At 33.5% G+C, this 19,011-nt stretch overlaps 3 protein-coding genes across 3 annotated transcripts; 1 reads left to right on the top strand and 2 right to left on the bottom strand.

Moving 5' to 3' along the window:
- Nucleotides 1-6,307: 6,307 nt before the first annotated feature.
- Nucleotides 6,308-10,898, top strand: LOC108216498 (external alternative NAD(P)H-ubiquinone oxidoreductase B2, mitochondrial). The gene is made up of 10 exons (XM_017389270.2): nt 6,308-6,584; nt 7,362-7,644; nt 8,004-8,210; nt 8,357-8,607; nt 9,095-9,314; nt 9,434-9,538; nt 9,706-9,963; nt 10,055-10,176; nt 10,341-10,466; nt 10,588-10,898. Exons 1-10 carry the CDS (start codon nt 6,502-6,504, stop codon nt 10,673-10,675), a joined length of 1,743 nt encoding a protein of 580 aa, XP_017244759.1. The 5' UTR covers nt 6,308-6,501; the 3' UTR covers nt 10,676-10,898.
- Nucleotides 10,899-11,480: 582 nt separating this feature from the next.
- On the bottom strand, nt 11,481-14,147 carry LOC108216433 (pentatricopeptide repeat-containing protein At1g11900). Its single transcript, XM_017389194.2, has 3 exons — nt 13,896-14,147; nt 12,103-13,182; nt 11,481-11,936 (listed from the first exon to the last, which is right to left on the bottom strand). The coding sequence occupies exons 1-2, from the start codon at nt 14,004-14,006 to the stop codon at nt 12,127-12,129; spliced, it is 1,167 nt and encodes a 388-aa protein (XP_017244683.1). The 5' UTR covers nt 14,007-14,147; the 3' UTR covers nt 11,481-11,936; nt 12,103-12,126.
- A 2,098-nt stretch (nt 14,148-16,245) lies between these two features.
- LOC108217517 (uncharacterized) lies at nt 16,246-17,361 on the bottom strand. The gene has a single exon (XM_017390345.1). It carries the CDS (start codon nt 17,359-17,361, stop codon nt 16,246-16,248), a length of 1,116 nt encoding a protein of 371 aa, XP_017245834.1.
- Between the last annotated feature and the right edge of the window lie 1,650 nt (nt 17,362-19,011).

The raw sequence follows: 19,011 nt of genomic DNA on the forward strand, positions 1-19,011 counted from the left end.
ATTCTTTTTCCTCACTATATCTGTATGCAAGAGAGATGTGAAAGTATTTTCTTTGATCTGGTATTTATATGGATAGCAAAGACCTCCATAATAAATATTTACACCAAACACCCACTTAGAATACAAAATCTGCTCTATAAGAATTAAAGATTACAAAATCTGCATTTTACTTCTACAAGAGTCAACTATATACAGATTATTCGGTTTTTCTATGTTGTGCCCTGACACATGCTAAGCATTAAATTTTGTAGATTTGAATAATTTTAATGGGCACCTACCTCTTAATAATAATGATGATGGACCTCTGCATATTCACCAACCAGACCAATCAAAATGCGAGCGGGCCCGGGCTATTATCAATGTTAATTACATGCAGTACTTTTACTTATGACACCATTACTCATATTAATATCATTAAAATTATATGAATATTTTTGACAGATATGTATTAATTTTATGAATCTATTAAATTATTAAAATTAATATAATTTTTAGTTTATATAATTTAAGCATAAGTAATATATATAAATTCTTTCTCAAATATTTTAAAATACTTGTTAAAGTCAAAGAAAATTATTAAAAGAGGACATTGAAAATATTAACATTGATTTTTTCAACTAATTAATCTTAAGTATAATTAATAAAATATGAAATAATAAAAAATTATAGTTTCTATTATATGGTTTGATAATTTTTTGAATAAAAATCTACGATTGAAAATTTTATTTTGGAATAAAGTTTCAAAAAAAGTTATAAAATAAAAATAAAATAAATTTCTCTTTTGAGTTTGATAGTTCTCCACCGTTCCTTTTTAATTGTCCGGTTTGGACTTTCAACAGTCAAATTGACAAAATTTTCACTAAATTTTTTATATATGTTATATATTTGAAAAAATATATAAAAAATTATTATATATTATATATAATATATTTTAAAATACAATTTAATCTAAAATAATGAAAGAATTGTCGCTAATATTTGGTTAAAAAATGATTAATTTGATAAGTAAAAGTTGGACAACTAAAAAATGAAGGAATGAGTTATGTTAAAGAGACTAAAAATTATCAAAAGATATCTAAAAAATTCTAAAAAGAGTGTGTAAGTTATTATCTGTTGCCTCCTTAATCAGAAATATAATGGGTCCTGGCGCATTCATTTCGCTAATTAATTGATGTATTTAATCGAGATTTTAAAATATTTTTTTATTTATGATAATCGAGGATATTAAACTCAGATTTTACTAAATGTTTCAGAATCTTAGTATTGAATTAGAATTTTAATTTATGGCACAAAATCCGGTGGTATATAATCATAATTTTAAATTATGCTTAAAAATTCATTGATTTTTTGGCTAATTGGGGACCTTGTAATAGATTTGGATTCTATCCTACAAACATATCAATAATTTTATGAGATTTTTAAGTGTATTTTAAGATATTTGAAATGAGAAATGTGAATTAAAAAAAAAAGTTTCCCCAAATATTGAGTTGTCAAAACATAGATTGTAACTTTCTTCATAATAATATGGATATGCGCCCCAAATTAAAATTTATTATGTGTTATACCACATCATTTAAAAATTATTTAAAAATTTAATTTGGGATATCTACCCATGTTGATCATTTGAAATCATATCATTATCCATAAAGATTTTGAAATATTGCTCTTAAATTCCAACGACTCTCATAAACTCTAGAAGATTTCATATAAAATCTACTAAAAAAAATTTGATGCAATTCATTAATATTTATAAACTGATAAAATTCATTAAAATTTGAATCGAGTATATCTCTATAACATGGTGGAGTTATTTCGATACCTATTACAAAAATTGAGATCATATTTAAGAGTTTTCCTTCTCAAATCTTTTAGAAAGAAAAACTCTATGTCATAAGAAAAAGCAGCCATGAAATGGCTAAAATTCTCCAGCAGGAGATGCTTTTGTATGATTTACCTAATTAATGAAAATCCTCATTTTTATTAAAAAAAAATTGAAAATATCCGTTTTAAATCGAGAGATTCATTGACTTTATAATTTTGTCAATTATAGTACAAAGCAAATTAAAATAATATATTGGAATTAATTGTGATAATACTTTTGTGATATAATTCAACTTTATATTTCTTTATTATATATTACCAATTATGCAATAATCAAATAAATTTATCATCCTACAACTTTATAATTGCATCATTCTTAGATAAACTAAAATGGTGTAAATATGTATGCTTAAACTTGAAATTTTTAAGGTTTGTTAAAATATATATGTCAATTAAAAATTAAAAATAAACAGAAATATTTTCAAAAACATTTTGATTACATAAAATAATTATGTTAAATAAATTGAACTTTTTATTTTTAATATATATATATACACACACATTATATATCTTGTACGAGACATTATGGTTGGTTACTTTGAGCATGGAGTACCAGAACACATGTGGACATAGTAGTTTCATGTGCTCACAAAAAAAAAATAGAGTCGACCTAGAGTTTAGTTTTTTTAATTTCATGTGCATGTTTTTTGGGAGTATTTCCTTCATGCATTTTTTAGGATATTGTATATATATATATATTGTTTATTATTATTTTTTTATTACTTCAATATATATCTTCAATAAAATAAAAACATAAATATATGAGTATTTGTATATATATAACTTTAATCAAAATATAAATATAAATATATGACCACATCAATTATGCTCTGTCCTTGACCTAACCTAACCTAAAAACCTCTAACAGTGTGCCGAATCCAACCCAACATCTAACCTGGTAGACGTATATTCTGGAAAGTTCTACGCCCAACCCTAATGTATATACATACACTGAATGATATTTGACCTAGGACGGGAAATGAGTGTTCGGTAATATCTGATCATTGTTCCTGAGTTATGAATTTTTAAATTTTGTACCTGTTTGACCGTGATTTATTATATAAAATAAATCTTATTTTGAAAGAAAAATGTATTTTCTATAATTTTGAAAAAAATATAAACATTTATTACGGTTGTGTTGCATTCTATAATTTGATATATATGTTTAATTTATAAAAATATATGTAACAAGGATTTTTTTGATACAATATAAATGCTATAGAACTAATCCAAAAGCATTGAGTTACAACTAAGATTTCAAGTCTCCTCTCCTTATTCTATTTGAGACTATAGGTGTGTTTAGATTTGCTGAAATTTGTTGAAAAATGTGAACTTGCTAAAGTTAATCTCCCGGCCAATGTAAACACCAACATGGCAACATGCTATGCTTGTTTTAAAAAGGATCCTTATGCCGGTTAATTTCGAATTGCGTGGGTGATTTATAAATTAATTAAATGCTTTCCAACAAGAAAACCCATAAATCTATCATAAATCAAAAAAACTTCACATCAAAATTTAGTTATTACATTGATTAAAAGATACTGTAATTAAAAATGTTGTAAATAGCACCCATATAACTGATATAACGATGAGTAAAATGGGTCGAAAGATTTTCAGACTGCATATGCCCTCTCTCAGTCGCTGTCAGGGATGGGATTCCAATGTCATCAGAGAGGATTTTCCTCGCCTGATCATTCTGTGGGATAAAAATTTGCATTTTTATACATCTTGTCTTCATGGTTCTCTGCTCTTTTGCTTAACAGGCGTATTACTTCTTCTTGAGATGGGTATGCCAGTAGTTTTTTTAAGTCATTGTCCCTCCTAGCAGTCAGGTCTGTAGCTATGGCAGCCCATACCATGCAACCAAAAAAAAATTAGCATCGTCAATTCTATTAACTTAGTAACATACATTTAAACAAAGAATAACAAATTCAAATCAGTATTTGGAATTAATATTGTTTTTAGTAATAAATTCAAATCAGTATTTGTAATTAATATTGTTTGTAGTAATAGTTTAAACATAATTAATATTTTTAGAAAAATTCGTTTAACATTTTAATTAGCTATTTTCAAAAAAAATTTATTAAACAGGTAGGCATATAGATTTTCCTTTTAATTGTCACCTGCTGCAGAATCCTTCCATTCTTCTTCTTCATCAGTGATGACCCATTCATGGTTGATCTATTCCCATTAACACCAGGATGACTTTCTCTTCGTCGTGGTTTGGAATCTCCACCGTCTGTGCACCATGATCATCTAGTTGTTCATCTCATTCTCACAGTCACTCCGATATGGTCTCAAAATTTCCCAGACAAATTTCTAACCCCGTGTCAGGAATCCAGAACTCTTTCCCTGCCCAAACAACCTACGAATTAATGACCACCAGTCAAACCCTCTGCATATATGGCCTCTCTATCTGTGTTAGGTATCTTGTGAGTGCATTTTGACTCTCCACTATAGTCTATAGGCCTCACCAACAGTTTAAGGTTCGGATCACTCTTCCTTTGCTGCTGATCTTTTTGCATGGTTGGGATCCAAGAAACATTTTCAATCCCACTCCTTGAGCGCCTCCAAGTTATCAGTTCCTAGCTCCATCTTGTTTTCATCTTTCAGAAAAGCTTCTTTTAATCCAATCAACACATCGCCCATAATTTATTGGCTCTTCTTGTAAGATTTCTTATCGTTCCTGAGTACATCTTGATAATCGTACCTCTTTAATCCCTGAGAATCACACCTATGCCTGAGTCATTTCCGTTTGATATGGGTTGATCCAAAGTGAACGCATGCACGTTCAATTTGATGAAACCCTTCATCGGAAAGATCCATAATTTTTCCATCTGTTAGTTGCTTAATTACTGTCTCGGTGTGTTTTGGATTTTCTGAAATGTTTGTAATGTGTTGTGAAAAGATAATTCTATTTCACTTTGTCTTAGGCGTGTCTTCTGAGGTTCCCAGCTATGGTGACTAGTTTCAACTGCTCGAAATAAGTTGTACAGTTGTACACTTGTACTGGTTCTGTCAATAGGATTTTTAATATATCTTTATATTATGGATGTATCTATAATCCTTAAATAATACTATGTGATGGGCTTCTAATTAACCCTGACTATCCATTAATTATTGGACTGGATCTTAATTGCCCATATTATTTTTCTTCGGGCTGACTGTAGTTGGCCCTTGACACCATGTATGCAAGAGTTTTACTCTTTTCCTGTCACCTTTTGGCAACCTAGCTATCAGTCCCCAATAGATTATTTCTTGGAGCATATTGGACTCTGAATCTTTAATCTCCAATGAGCTCCTCCCTGTCACTGTTTTCTTCCAGATTCATTCTCATCTTTGCACCAGCTCTGCCTCTTAGAAATTTTTCCTCTAACAACTTTGAGTCTGTGCATAGGATGAAAAATTCATGCAGTCTGCTTAATTAATGTTATAAAAATAACAGAGCTTGCCTTTCAGCATCTCTGGGGGATCCTACTATACATAGACCAGAGTATATGAAGATGATATTGTCCTCCAAGTCTGTGATTGCAATTGTACCATATCATGTAAGGGGAAGCTCCTGATGGATTAATTGTTAAGAATCATTTGAAGGACCTAACTTTAATTAGCCAAGTTGTTGTGGCATGATTCCAGACTTTCCAGTCCTTGTGACTAAAAATACTATTTTCTTTCATCCCCAACCAAATAGTCCAAATGCAGCCGCTAATTGTTATGGACCAAATTTTGCTTAGATTCAATCCTTTGCTTAAATTTATATGAAAGAATTTAAGTCACCTGTGTATAAATTTTTCTAAAAATTTAGGAACAATCCTTGCAGATTATAATAAAATAATTCTATTCAATTTAATACAAAATATAATAAATATGAACAAAAATCATATCATATATATAAGTATACAATATATGATATAATTATAACATCTATTTATTGTAATTATTTTTAATTTTATTAAAATATCATATTAGTATTTATTAATCAATTATTACAAGTTATAAACCGATATTTATAAGATTAGTTTATACAAAATACATAGTGCACACTGCAAAATACTCGGAGTCTTACAACACTAAAGTAAAAAAAAAAAAAAAGAAGCACAAAATATATTTCACTATCCTAATTTCCTTTTTGACAACAATAAAATCTCTAAAAATGCAAAAAATACCAGATACTCTAAAGGAAAAAATAAATTATTCCAGAAATTTCCAGGCTGTGAAGCAGAAGACACGGATCTAAAATTCCTGATCCAACGGCTAGTATTGCACGCGGCACCGTGTCCGAATTTCTCGGAGCACATTGTCTGACATACCCCACATCTCCCACTTCATAGGAACGACCAGTGAATATTAAGCGGAGGGCAGCGTCGTAAATTCAGCTCCGTAACTTGGTCGCTACTCTACAACAAGGCATGTAGGAACTGTTTTCGAATTTAATATTCTTTTCCATTATTTGCGGAAAAGGAAATAAATATTTATATTATATTGTGAAATGATGTGGTCTCGTTGCCGCATATAGACGCCCTTTTTTATATATAAACACAGCACAAGCTTTGTGCAGGGAAGAAGAGAGAGAGGGAGAGAGAGAGAGAGGAGAGAGGTGGAATTAGGGTTTGGAAGAAGATGAGTACGTTTTATAAAAGAGCGACCAGTGTGTTTACGAAGCATCCTGTTGTGACAAAGTTATTGGTTGTTGCTACTGTCAGGTATATTTTCTGTGTGTTTTTTGAGAAATTTATTATGTTTTGTAATGTGTTTTGGATTTTGTTTTGGAGATTTGTGTTTGTGAATGTATCATGTATGTTTGTGGCTATTGACTGTATGTGGGAGGGAGAGGGGGGGAGAGATAGAGAGAGATTTTGTCTAGGGAGAGGGAGAGATTTTTTTTCGAGTGAGATGGAGAGAGAGAGAGAGATTTTGTCTAGGGAGGGGGACAGAGAGAGAGAGAGTTTGTCTAGGGAGGGGGACAGAGAGAGAGAGAGAGAGAGAGAGAGAGAGAGAGAGAGTTTGTAGAGAGAGAGAGAGATTTTGTCTAGGGAGAGGGAGAGATTTTGTCTGAGTGAGATGGAGAGGGATTTTATCTACGGAGAGAGTGGGATAGAGAGAGGGATTTTGTCTATGGAGAGGGGAGGGAGGGGGGGGGGGGAGTTGTCCAGGGGGATGTTGTGTAGGAACTAGGAAGGGAGATTATGTTGTTTTTTGATTTCATATCTGTTGTTTAAATATGAATGCTGCTATATTAGATGTTAGATTTTATGTAATCATCTACTAATATAGAAGATATGAGGGAGAATCCATTAGATGATTAAAAAACCCGGAAGTAATTTAATATTAACCAATTGACACACACTTGCCCACATTTTTTATGGCTAGGTCTAGTTTACAAATGATTTTTAATTGTTCTGGGTGAATGTTACGCTGTGTAAAAGGAATTTTTTGATTTCTTTGATTTTTTGTATAACGTTATTTGCTTTCGAATGCAGTAGTGGAGGTGTGGTGGTTTATTCTGGGGCCAGACCATTCAATGGAGCGTATGCCGATGCTGGTCATGCTGCTGGAAAGCGTGTCAACAAAAAGAAAGTGGTTGTTCTTGGAACTGGATGGGCAAGCACTTCCTTTCTCAAAAATTTGAAGGATCCTTCGTATGAAGTTCAAATAGTTTCACCACGTAATTATTTTGCATTTACTCCTCTGTTGCCTAGCGTGACAGTCGGGACAGTTGAAGCTCGTAGTATTGTTGAGCCAGTTCGTAGTATTGCAAATTCGGTGAGCCAAAGCATTTAGATGTACCAAATTTTGCTTCTGATGTTTTTTGTTTGGCTTACTTGTTTGTAATGAGATAAATTTGCATAAAACATGATGTCATAACGCTCAGTTTTGCACTAATCTACTCAAATTTAAGATTTGGACTGTAGTTTAAAAACACCGAGTTCCTGGTTTCTAAAAAATAATGGTTATCAACTATAAGTGAATTTAATGTACAGTCCTATTTGATATGGTTCAGAGTACTGTTTTAACTGAACTTTCTGGCCATGTGACTTTTTGCTGATTACCGCTGTTTATTGACTGGCAATCCCTGTATTGATTACTAATGTCGAAATTGCATATATTGTTTGGTCTTGCAGAATGGTCTAGACGTGGAATACAGGGAAGCTGAATGCTTTAAGATTGACGCTGAGAACAAGAAAGTCCTTTGTAGATCTACTCAAGATTCAAAAGTGGGTAAAAAAGAAGAATTTGAAGTAGACTATGACTACTTGGTGGTAGCAATGGGAGCACAAGTAAATACTTTCAATATCCCCGGCGTTGTTGAGAACACTCACTTTTTGAAGGTAATTTGTCTGCAGGAGTTTTTAGTTTTGAATGTCCGAGTATATCAATTGCACTTTTGATTGGATAAAGATCATTCAAGTCCTTCAATGGAGCTTCCTAACGCTAATATTATTATCTGCGGGTCTAATTAGATGCTTGAAAACAGGAAGTTGAGGATGCACAGAGGATTCGGAGGAGTGTGATTGACTGTTTTGAACGGGCTAGCCTTCCGAGTGTATCTGATAAAGAGAGGGAGAGAATCCTTCATTTTGTAGTTGTCGGTGGTGGTCCGACAGGAGTGGAGTTTGCAGCAGAGCTTCATGACTTTGTGCATGAAGATTTAGCCAAGTTGTATCCCACTCTAAAACAATATGTGAAGATTACTCTTCTAGAGGCCACTGATCACATATTGACTATGTAAGTTTTGATCTAGAATTCAGTTATCATGTTCAAATTCTTTTATTGGGAGAAAATGTAAATTATTAGTAAATACTTCAATTTAGACAAAGCTTAGTATAGCAGGACACACATCTCTCTTATTATGGAACTACAAACAAATAGATGCTGCTGATCTTGCCTGGCATCGTTAGATTAGTCAGTATTACCAGTGGGTGAATAGATTACACTATTTTGGCCTATTATTAGTATACATATTTGCTTTGTTCTGGTACCTTCGGTTATATTTTTGTAAGGAGATGTGGAAAGTTCCACTGTATAGTGACTGAACTTAGTGAGTAGTGAAAAAGACTTATTCCCCGCCCTTCCCCCCTTAAAAGGACATGGTTTTAAACCGTAATCTCTCTGGTACATAAAAACTATGTACACGGTACACCCAAAAAAGCATATGCATTTGAAATGTAATTTTTAACGTTGCCATCGTTGTGTCATTTTCTGTTTTATACAGGTTTGACAAAAGGATTACTGAATTTGCTGAAGATAAATTCAAAAGAGATGGAATTGAACTAAAAACTGGATCTGTAGTTATGAAAGTAACCGATAAGGACATATCTACCAAAGAAAGATCTACAGGAGAAATCCAGTCCATACCATATGGTATGGTTGTCTGGTCAACTGGTATAGGTTCTCGACCTGTTGTTTTGGATTTCATGAAGCAAATTGGTCAGGTTTGTTGTATCTATAATACCGTAATATTTTCTGATGGATAATTCTCATGTTCACTCTTGATATGTTCAATATTAGGTGTGATTCTTTCTCTGAGCTAGCTTTATGTTTTTTGCCACAGGGTAACAGGAGAGTTTTGGCAACTGATGAATGGTTACGAGTTCAAGGAACTCAGAGCATATATGCTTTAGGTGATTGTGCAACAATAAATCAACGTAAAGTGATGGTATGTTTCCTCTGTTTTCTCGACAAAGTAAATCATGCAACTTGTGCTTCGAATATTTTTTCCAACCATTTTTTCAATGTGGTGACAGACTATATGACTTTTCCCTATGAGAATAAAGAAAATTTGAAATTAAATGAATATTAATGCTTGGAAATATTTTCTTTCAGGATGATATTGACAAAATATTCAAGAAGGCTGATAAGAAAGGACAAGGCTCCCTTAAAGTGGATGATTTCAAAGAAGTCGTTAATGATATCATAGAGAGGTATCCTCAAGTCGAGCTGTATTTGAAGAAAAAGCAATTGAACAATTTTGTTCAGTTGTTGAAGAATTCTCAGGCGGACGAAGAGTTAGATATTGAAAAGTTCAAATCAGCTCTTTCTGAAGTGGACTCGCAGATGAAAATGCTTCCCGCAACTGCACAGGTAAGAATATTGTACTTTCGATATAGCTTCAAGTCCTCTACTCTTCTATACAGGTTCTTCATGTCATCGTCTATGGCTTGTGATGTTTCAGGTGGCTGCTCAAGAAGGCAAATACCTTGCTACCTGTTTCAATCGGATGGAGGAATGTGAAAGGAATCCGGAAGGTCCAGGAAGGTTTAGGGAAGAAGGTCGTCACAGATTTAAACCATTTAGGTATGAACACTTAATCTGCCACAAGGCTTGCTTATAGATAGATACTGCATGCAACTTTAGCACTCTTAACACTTATGCATACAATTAGAGTGGTACAACATACATCAATTATTATGTCATGCAAGTATTTGAAAAGATTTCGTATCCACCTGATAAAATTTCAGGTATAAACATTTGGGGCAATTTGCTCCGTTAGGGGGAGAGCAAACTGCCGCGCAATTTCAGCTTCCCTGGGATTGGGTATCAATTGGACACGGCAGTCAGTGGTTGTGGTACTCCGTGTATGCAAGGTAGTTTCATTCTTCAAAAGTTAATCTGTTTCTAAATAGAATTTGTCGTAGTTAAAATTGTAATTTTTTTGCTCTTACAAGTTACACATGATTATTATATTTCAAAATTTTGAAATTCTAGCAAGCAAGTCAGCTGGCGCACAAGATTCTTAGTGGTGTCGGACTGGGGTAGAAGATTCATTTTCGGAAGAGACTCCAGCAGGATCTGATATTATTGAGAAGCATGTTTTTGGAAGTATCAAAACAGTTTTGCCGAGAGCTCTTGTAGGTTTAATATAGGAGACAAAGTTGAGATATGTTATTTAAATTTTACTTGATTTCAGAATTATTTGCAAGGTCTCTAAGACTTCACAAACACAGTTCATTGCTTATTTTGATTAAACATGTATTCTCATTCTTGCTATTTGAAAGAATCATTTTTACCTATGGAAAGCACGTTTTCATTAAATCCCAAAATCAATGCGTGCTTGGTTTGGCCAGTAATATCTTCGGTATTTCGTTAAGCTAGTCATTTATGTTGAGTATCAGTAATGTTATGAAATATCTTAAAATGTGTATCAAGTAGTGAAATGTTCAATATTTTGTTAAGTTAGTCATTAAAATGAGTAGTGTTATGAAATTATATTTTACTAATATTGAAGGCCATGTTGCTGGGATTATTTTGAAGAACTAAAAAAACGAAAATTCTCATATTCTTAAAAGATTTTATTAAAGCTATTTGTTGTTTATATAACTGAAACTGTTTTCCTAAAATGAATTGTATTTTGAGTTTTATTTTACTTTATTATGCATCCCCGAAATGATGTTTTGACGCTATTATCGATATCTTTTTATATATATGATTTTAGTGTGAGGAGTTCAATAATATTATCAATTTATAGAATTGTTTGATATAACAACTTCACTGGTATGTATGTAAATATATTTTTTGTCAATAAATCTTCTTCTCCTTTAACAAGTAAAATGGTAAAGCTTTTACACGATCCAACTCTATTCTATATTGATTAATAAAAATAAAAATAAAAAAATTCTTATGAGAAGTATATAAAATGTCAAATACAAATCAGCATACATTTGAATTATTAATCAAATTGGGGTAACCGACAATCTATTCTTCCAACAAGTCAACAGGTGACCACAAACTGCAACTCTGCAAGAGCTTAAAAAATTACAACTGAAGCAGTGAAAATGTGAAGAAGAATCATTAAACAGCGTTAGATCTATATAACTCTGGCGTAGCTCACAGTGACAGCCCATAGAGGCACTCCATTGTCCTTCATTGGATAGCTCTGGCGTCATGTCCTTCCTCACAAAGCAATAGGTTATAGATATTTACGATGATCTCTACGACCACATGTGGTATCAAGATAAGCCAGTCATGCTTATAACTCCTAGCAAGTAGCCAACTATGCGTCCATGAGACCTGACAGTAGCCATCACAAGTCTAAACTCCCTTGTGCCTTGTCCCACCTGTTTAAAGAAAAATGCAAAACTAAATCAGTCATTCATATTTGCTTAAGAAAGAGTTTTTTTTGTTAATTGTGCGTACAGATAAAAAATTAACAAATACAGAAAGATAATTACACAATTAGAAAATCAATACTACAGCAACATTATAATGTAAGGGAACATTCACCTTATAGTTTCAAGTGCTAAACTATCAATCTTTCCTTTTGAAGTCCTTCGAACTGACAAGCCCAGGAAGACTTGCATTCATCTCTCCAGCAAGAGTAACTGACAGCTCCAACTTCCCCATTTTCTTCAAATTGTCGACAAGTGAACGATATATGTATATAGATGGACAGATTTGCTTAAACTTCATCTCATCAAAGAGCCTTAGGGATTCCTCAATCTTTCCTGATCGACCGAAGCCCTCAATCATAGCAGTGTAAGTTCGCAAATCAGCTTGGATTCCTTTTCCACTCATCTCTTTTAACAACTCTAAACAGAGGTCTAATCTCCCAACTTTCTGTAGATTGTTTAATAATGTGTTATAAGTAATGATATCTGGGACAATTTTTACCTCTTTCATGGAGCCGAACTCTTGAAGCATATCATCTATCCTCCTGATGTGGCCCAAAATCCCCAATACAGTATTATAAGTGACAAGATCTGGTTTACATTTTAGTGTCTTCATATGATCAAATACTACCAAGGCCTTATCAACCTGTCCACATGCAGCGAAGGCAAAGATGACCCTGTTTACAACTGTAACGCTCCTAGGAAAGGTCAGCTCTGATAATTCTTGGACAAATCTCAGTAGTAATACAGAATCAGTCATCTTCGATAAACCTCTGGCGAAGTTACGAAAAGAAGTTGGATTCATAGATTCGCCTGAGAACAGTGCATCCTTAAAAACTTGTAGCAGAAGATCAACGTCATTCACTTCACCTGCGGCTTCCAAAAGAAGATCATATGCACGAGGACTGAGGAATATGTGATTATTGTGCAGGGACTGTTGTAACTTGGAAGCATGCTGAAGTTTTTTGGCCTTGCAGAGTTTCTCGATGTGAAATGTACAGATTTCTTTACTAGAGCTAGGTGTGATCTCTATAGCAGAAAGAATTTGACTCAAGACCTCGTCCACATCTTCCTTCTCCAGAGGAGATGCCTGCACTGATAATGATGCTACATGATATCTGATTCTGGGAGTGCTCAGCATCAAGAAGATTGGACATGTCCAGAAGAACTTAACTGAGCTTGATGTAATAGAGTTCTGTATTAGGAATACAGCTATTAGTACAGAAGCTTAGAAAGCTATGTATGATACAGTAGAGTAGAAAAGCAGCGGTTATGCCTCGAAGGAGATCAGGCCAATAAAAACAGGGTGAAAGGTGGTTTGAAAACACAAAATCTAGATATCATGGAGTGCAACTGATATACAATTCCAACAGAAAATATACAACAGAACTTTCATGGCTATATACAAATCACAGCCTCATTCAACCTCCAATACTAAATCCCAATGTTAAAAACACAAATATTCCTAAATTTTAGGACTGATTAAATAGCTTTTAGTAGGCAACTTTCTATCATTGTGTGCTTATAATATATTGCCTAATAGCCTTCACTTAAAAATCCTTAAGACTCGAGTAAACTGTAAAGTACATTTGTATCTAATCACTGCCAAAACATATTTATACAATTATTAAATTTAGCGTTCACCGCCGTAGGCTCGTGGCAAGTTGCAACCTTTGTCTCAGATATCGGAAACCTAAACTATCTCAAAATCAAGTGATCCAACACAACGAAAAATAAAGTAAGTAAGCTCAAAAGCACTTAGCGCGTAAACAAACAATAATACGAATAGGCTTCAAATCATCTTACCTGCACACACACATTGTAATAGTCCAAGCTGATTCAATAATCTCAATATTACATACAAGTGGGTGGTATAAAGCAGCTTAAAAGGGTTGTAAAAATACTTACAGCAGAGGCTGACTGAGATTTACATATTGAAATTGATAGCTTTCTTGCCCAAAACAAATGTCTTTTAACTGCACTCCGGTTCAAGAAAAAACAATTTGATAAAAAGGGCATCTTTGAAACCCCTTGTGGAATCTTTTTGATAAGTTTTGAAGAAGCTATCACTGTTGTGAAGTTAATTTACCTTTTGGGGGTTTAGGGTTTATGGACCCAAATGAAATGAGGAAGCTCAGAAACTTAATTAACCGGGTCGGGTCAAATGGGCGAGGAATGTGATCAGAAATAAAATGTTTTTACAATATCGAAAAACGAAGCATATTTCTAGTATTTTCTTTTTTTTTTTTTTTTTTGAAGAAAATGAGAGAATTCAATAAATAATAGCCATACGGCATCTACAAGAATGATCGAGTCGAACAAACATAGAAAAAATTAACATGCTTGTCTTCATACCCAAGATGAGACAAATAAGCGATGTTGAAATTGACGATGGTACATGTATAGATCCTTGCTCTGTGTTCACCATCTTTTTCAAAAACTCCGTTTGAGCTATCGACCACAAATGCAATTCCCAAAAGGCTTTTATCGATGAATCCAAACCACTCTCACAAAAGAAGGAGAGAAAAGCACACACTCTCACTAGGGAGAGAAATCAAACTATAACCAAAACAAACTAAAACAATTAGATCTGCACACGACGCTTAAGAGATAATCGATCCACTCACAAATCCAAAAAGGCCTCTGGAAACGAATAAGAACGAAAATCGAAAGTTTCGGTGATGTAGATCTAAAAAACCTTTCCCGAAAAGGGAGATTTATTGAGGAAATCAATGAAAAAGCAAGAACAATAAAAAACTAGCAATCAAACGGAAAGATTTGGGGCTTTCCACCGGAAAACCGATGGAAGCCCCGTCGGAGATGAAAATAGAGAGGCTAGAGAGAAAAGAGAAAAAGAAAAACTTCTAGTATTTTCTTTTAACATGATGTTCTTCTTACTTTATTCTCTTCGGTCGTACTTTTAATTGTATTTACTTGAAAATAATAAATATTTAACATAAATGAAAAATCACACTCTTATTAAATTATAAATTATATCAATTCAAATACTTATTCTTCTATCTGGTGAAATAAATTAATCTATTTATTTTAAGCTTAATAATTAATATACAAAATTTAACATCTATTTGTAACATTTACACAATGTTTTTTTTTTTTGATTTTTCTGATAACTTATAAATCACATATACACATGTTATTTACGTTCTATCTGAAAAAGGTTTAAGCAAAAAGTTAAACATAGTTCTGCTTCTTTTTTTTCTTTTTTTCTTTTTCAATTTTTAACTTAAAAATCTAATTTGTTATTTACTTATTTCCTTGCTTGTCCTCTTTCATTCAGCTGGTTGTGTTGGTGCCAATCTCCACTCTCCATACTTCCATAACCAATCTCTAAGTTTTTCTCACCTCTGAAGGTTCTTCTCTTGTTTTACAGTTTACACAGACTCAAATGAAAGACTTTAGCAGTTCCAAGAAACACGAGGAAGACGATCACAATTCACAATCCAAGAAGAGAAGATAAATGGTATTAAAAAATGCCTCAAGCTGGTACTGCATGCACAATGTTGAGCTAATTGAGTTTCATAAAGCATACCCTGCCTCATTAACCCAAGCCAAGGTAAGTTGTTCCATATTAAGAAATCTATGAGAAATTAAACCAAGAAGAGCAGCTCAGGAGTGTTTAAAAAACTTAATCATATGTGTATCAATTATCATAGCAAACATTTCAACCAAATTTTTACAAGGTCATGAACAATGCCTACTTTTATACTCTTAGTAACCGCAAGCTAATGCTGCTACACCTACACGATTATCCATATCAGTGGCTGTAATAGCACTGCTGTATGCGGTTGCTTCACATGGACATTGATGTTTAACTTCCAAGAAACTAATAGTAACAACATGAGATTTAAAATTTACTTTGTTCACATTGCAATCTTGAGAAGGACTTAGAAGCTTTCTGGTGTATCATCAAGCACCAAAAATGACAAGCAGAAACATAATCTTCTCCACAGAGCTATGCTGTTTAGCTCTTCTGTTTCTGTCATAAAATTCATCTGCCTTCAAATCTATTTGATCACATTATTTAAGTAACAACTGTCAAAATCAATAAACAAATCATAACTAAATTAGCAGAAGAAAATTCATTCCATTATGAGAATTGAGATAGTGTGAAACACAATACACTACTTTTTTATTTATAGCAAAAACACAGGAATTAAACTAGAGAATGTGTCAAAGCAAAGAATGCTTATCACGATTTTACAGAAAACGAAACCTCACTTGTAACTCAACCTAAACATTATACTTCCCCTTGAGCATCTTCATCTACAAAACTCAGTTCTTGACAAACTGATGCTTCCACATCCACATCATCCTCTTCAATGCTAAAGAATGATTTCTTTCCCACCATTTCAGACATTCTTTTCACAGGCCCTGAGTCACGAGGAGTCTCATTCACACACCGGGAAATCCTGATACTTGGAATCAAATCATGCACTACAGAAACAGATGGCGGTGATTCATCAGCTTCCCCATTCCTAAAAACAACTATCTCATTTGGAATTTCCCATCTCTTCTTCACTCGGTTCTCACCATTCCCTGGAGTTTTCGCAACAAAAGAAGCCCTTTTCTTGTCACACCTCTTACTCTCATCCTTATCATTGTCTGGCAAAGATCTTTTCTTCACAGCAGCCTGAATTGTACTCTGATTACTATTATACCGACTCGCTACAACTCTACCAGGCCTCGTTGATTTCTTAGAAACCCCTGATTTCTCCACATCCCGGAACAATTTCTTAGGCTGAATTGATTCCAGAACTCCCTCATCTTTCTTCACACCTTTCCTTATCCCAATTGTAGTAGCTGCATTTCTTGCCACAGAAAGGCCTTTTCTCGATTTCGGGCTAACACTTTTTCCCCTTTCTTTCTTAACCACTTTCTCTTCACCAATCTCCTGTAACTTCCAAAAACAAGATTTACGCCTACTCTGCATTGCCTCCACAGGATTCATCTCCGAAAGCCCCAAACCAGAACCCTTTTTCTTTTCCACAATCTTCTTCAATTTCTTCGCCTTTTCGGCTTCAAGAACTCGTAATCTTGACGAAAGCCTGTCAATTGCCTTCTTAGTCTCCTCAATTTCACCATCAATTTTCTTGAGTTCTTGATCCTGCTCACCAAGAGGCTTCACTTTCGAGTTTCCGAGCCCATTAGGCCTAATCTTTGCCTGAGAATTCAAAACAAAAGGGCTTTGATTTTCTTTAGTTGAATCATCAGATTCAAAAGAATTGAATACAGACACAAGTTGTGGCGCTTTGAGTGATGTGAAATCTTGTGAGTCGCCATTGTCGAATGCTGCATTGTCCCAGATTCGAAGATCGGATGTGTTTTCGGCTTCTGGGTCTTGAAGAACATTCATTTTCTTGAAATGGGTGTTGAAAATTAGAGTGATTGATTGTGATTTTGATGAATTATTAGAGGTTTTTTGAAGCGTGATTTAGAGAGAGAAGATAGATGCGTTTTGATTTTGAAGATATTGTGTTTTTAAATTTAATGACCGTTGGAGAAAATCAGAGTTATGTGGGCTATTGCCTATTTGGTCAATCATAATCGTTGGATCACTGGATCATGTATGATTTATAATGAACGCTCCGATTACTAAATCTATGACTATAAAATATCAAATCAATCCCAAAAGAAATAAAATAAAATTTGGTTGATTATAATTATAATTGAAAGGAATGAAGCCGAGATAATTGAGTTAAATTTATCACTCTCCCATCGAATCCATAATTCATGAATATGTCTGGGGTATTGAAATATTTTCAAAATCTTTTCTTAAATATGACAATTAAGTGGGTGTTTGGATCGTGAGTGAAAATAAAAATGAGGGTAAAGAATGATATATGGATTACTAATTCAAACACTGATATATGGATTTGAGATTCTGATTCTCATTCACCGAGCTCGTTAACCACAAACCAAACTGTTTCTAAATTATCTACTATGAGTCTATGACATTCAAAAATAGATTTGGAAACATTACAAAATCCGTAACATATTGCTCATAACTTATACAATTTGTTTATAATTCTTATGGTTCTCGCGCTAAACAATTTATTAACACTCCTCTTTACCTGACTATATAAATTAGAAATGAAACAATTATAACATACTTCCAACATTATCAATCTCATGAAAGGAACAGGGTGATAACTAGATAAGAGTTCCGTTAATGCAAAGCCACTCGCTGACAAAGATGTTGCTGCAGTTAAGGTTGGGATTGATTGAGCCGAAGAAGTCAGGTGTTATGTTGAGTGCAGCAGACACTGTGGAGCATGTATCCCCATTTTCTGCTCCGTACACCTTATTACATACCACTGTCTTGAACCCAACTGCAACCAAGTCCAATAAAATTGTCATGCAGAATCTCAACAAGAAAGCAGAAATTATTTAATTGCCCAGAAAAAAAATTCAAGAATGAAAGTTGATAGTTCCATTACTGGATATTGGTGGAGACTTGTGTATGATGTATCCGTTTCCCTTTATAAAAGTCGAGTGTTCGAGTCTCAATGAAGACATGATGGTACTAGTTTTAAGTTTCGGTATAGGTGAGCTTTTACAAGATATATTTATAGCGGCCTTGTCTTTTTTTTGAAAATTAAAGGGCTTATTTTTAAAAAAAAAATGCATATTTTCATAATTTTTTTTATAGAGGTGTTTTATATTCGTTACTTAGCAAAAAAAATAAGATTATTTCCGAAAAAAGTAGAATTATAAGTACTTTTCTTTATAAATAAAGCTTTATTTCTAAAAAATAAGTTTTGCCAAGCAGTCACAGTATACGCGGAGTTACTTACTGCCTAGAGGAATACTTCCAGCATCAGCAACTGAGATGATTAGGAGGAGAAGTAGTAAGATTTGAACAAAGTTGAAGAGCATTCCTGTTGCTTTTGCCATTTCTACCTGTTTCCAAGACTAAAACGGCTGCTCATTGTATTTATACATGCACAAAACATGGAACTATACCATACAATAACCCGAATATACGTACCCGCATTGCAATTTG

The sequence above is a fragment of the Daucus carota genome, chromosome 4 (assembly GCF_001625215.2).
Source record: "Daucus carota subsp. sativus chromosome 4, DH1 v3.0, whole genome shotgun sequence".
In the NCBI taxonomy this organism is placed as follows: Eukaryota; Viridiplantae; Streptophyta; class Magnoliopsida; order Apiales; family Apiaceae; genus Daucus; species Daucus carota.

Coding starts and splice junctions, on each gene's coding strand:
- LOC108216498 (XM_017389270.2), top strand. CDS start 6,502: ATGAGTACGTTTTATAAAAGAGCGACCAGTGTGTTTACGAAGCATCCT. Junction 9,315..9,433: donor TCATGAAGCAAATTGGTCAG/GTTTGTTGTATC, acceptor TTTTTGCCACAG/GGTAACAGGAGAGTTTTGGC. Junction 10,177..10,340: donor CACAGATTTAAACCATTTAG/GTATGAACACTT, acceptor ATAAAATTTCAG/GTATAAACATTTGGGGCAAT.
- LOC108216433 (XM_017389194.2), bottom strand. CDS start 14,006: ATGCCCTTTTTATCAAATTGTTTTTTCTTGAACCGGAGTGCAGTTAAA. Junction 13,183..13,895: donor AATCTCAGTCAGCCTCTGCT/GTAAGTATTTTT, acceptor TTCCTAATACAG/AACTCTATTACATCAAGCTC.
- LOC108217517 (XM_017390345.1), bottom strand. CDS start 17,361: ATGAATGTTCTTCAAGACCCAGAAGCCGAAAACACATCCGATCTTCGA.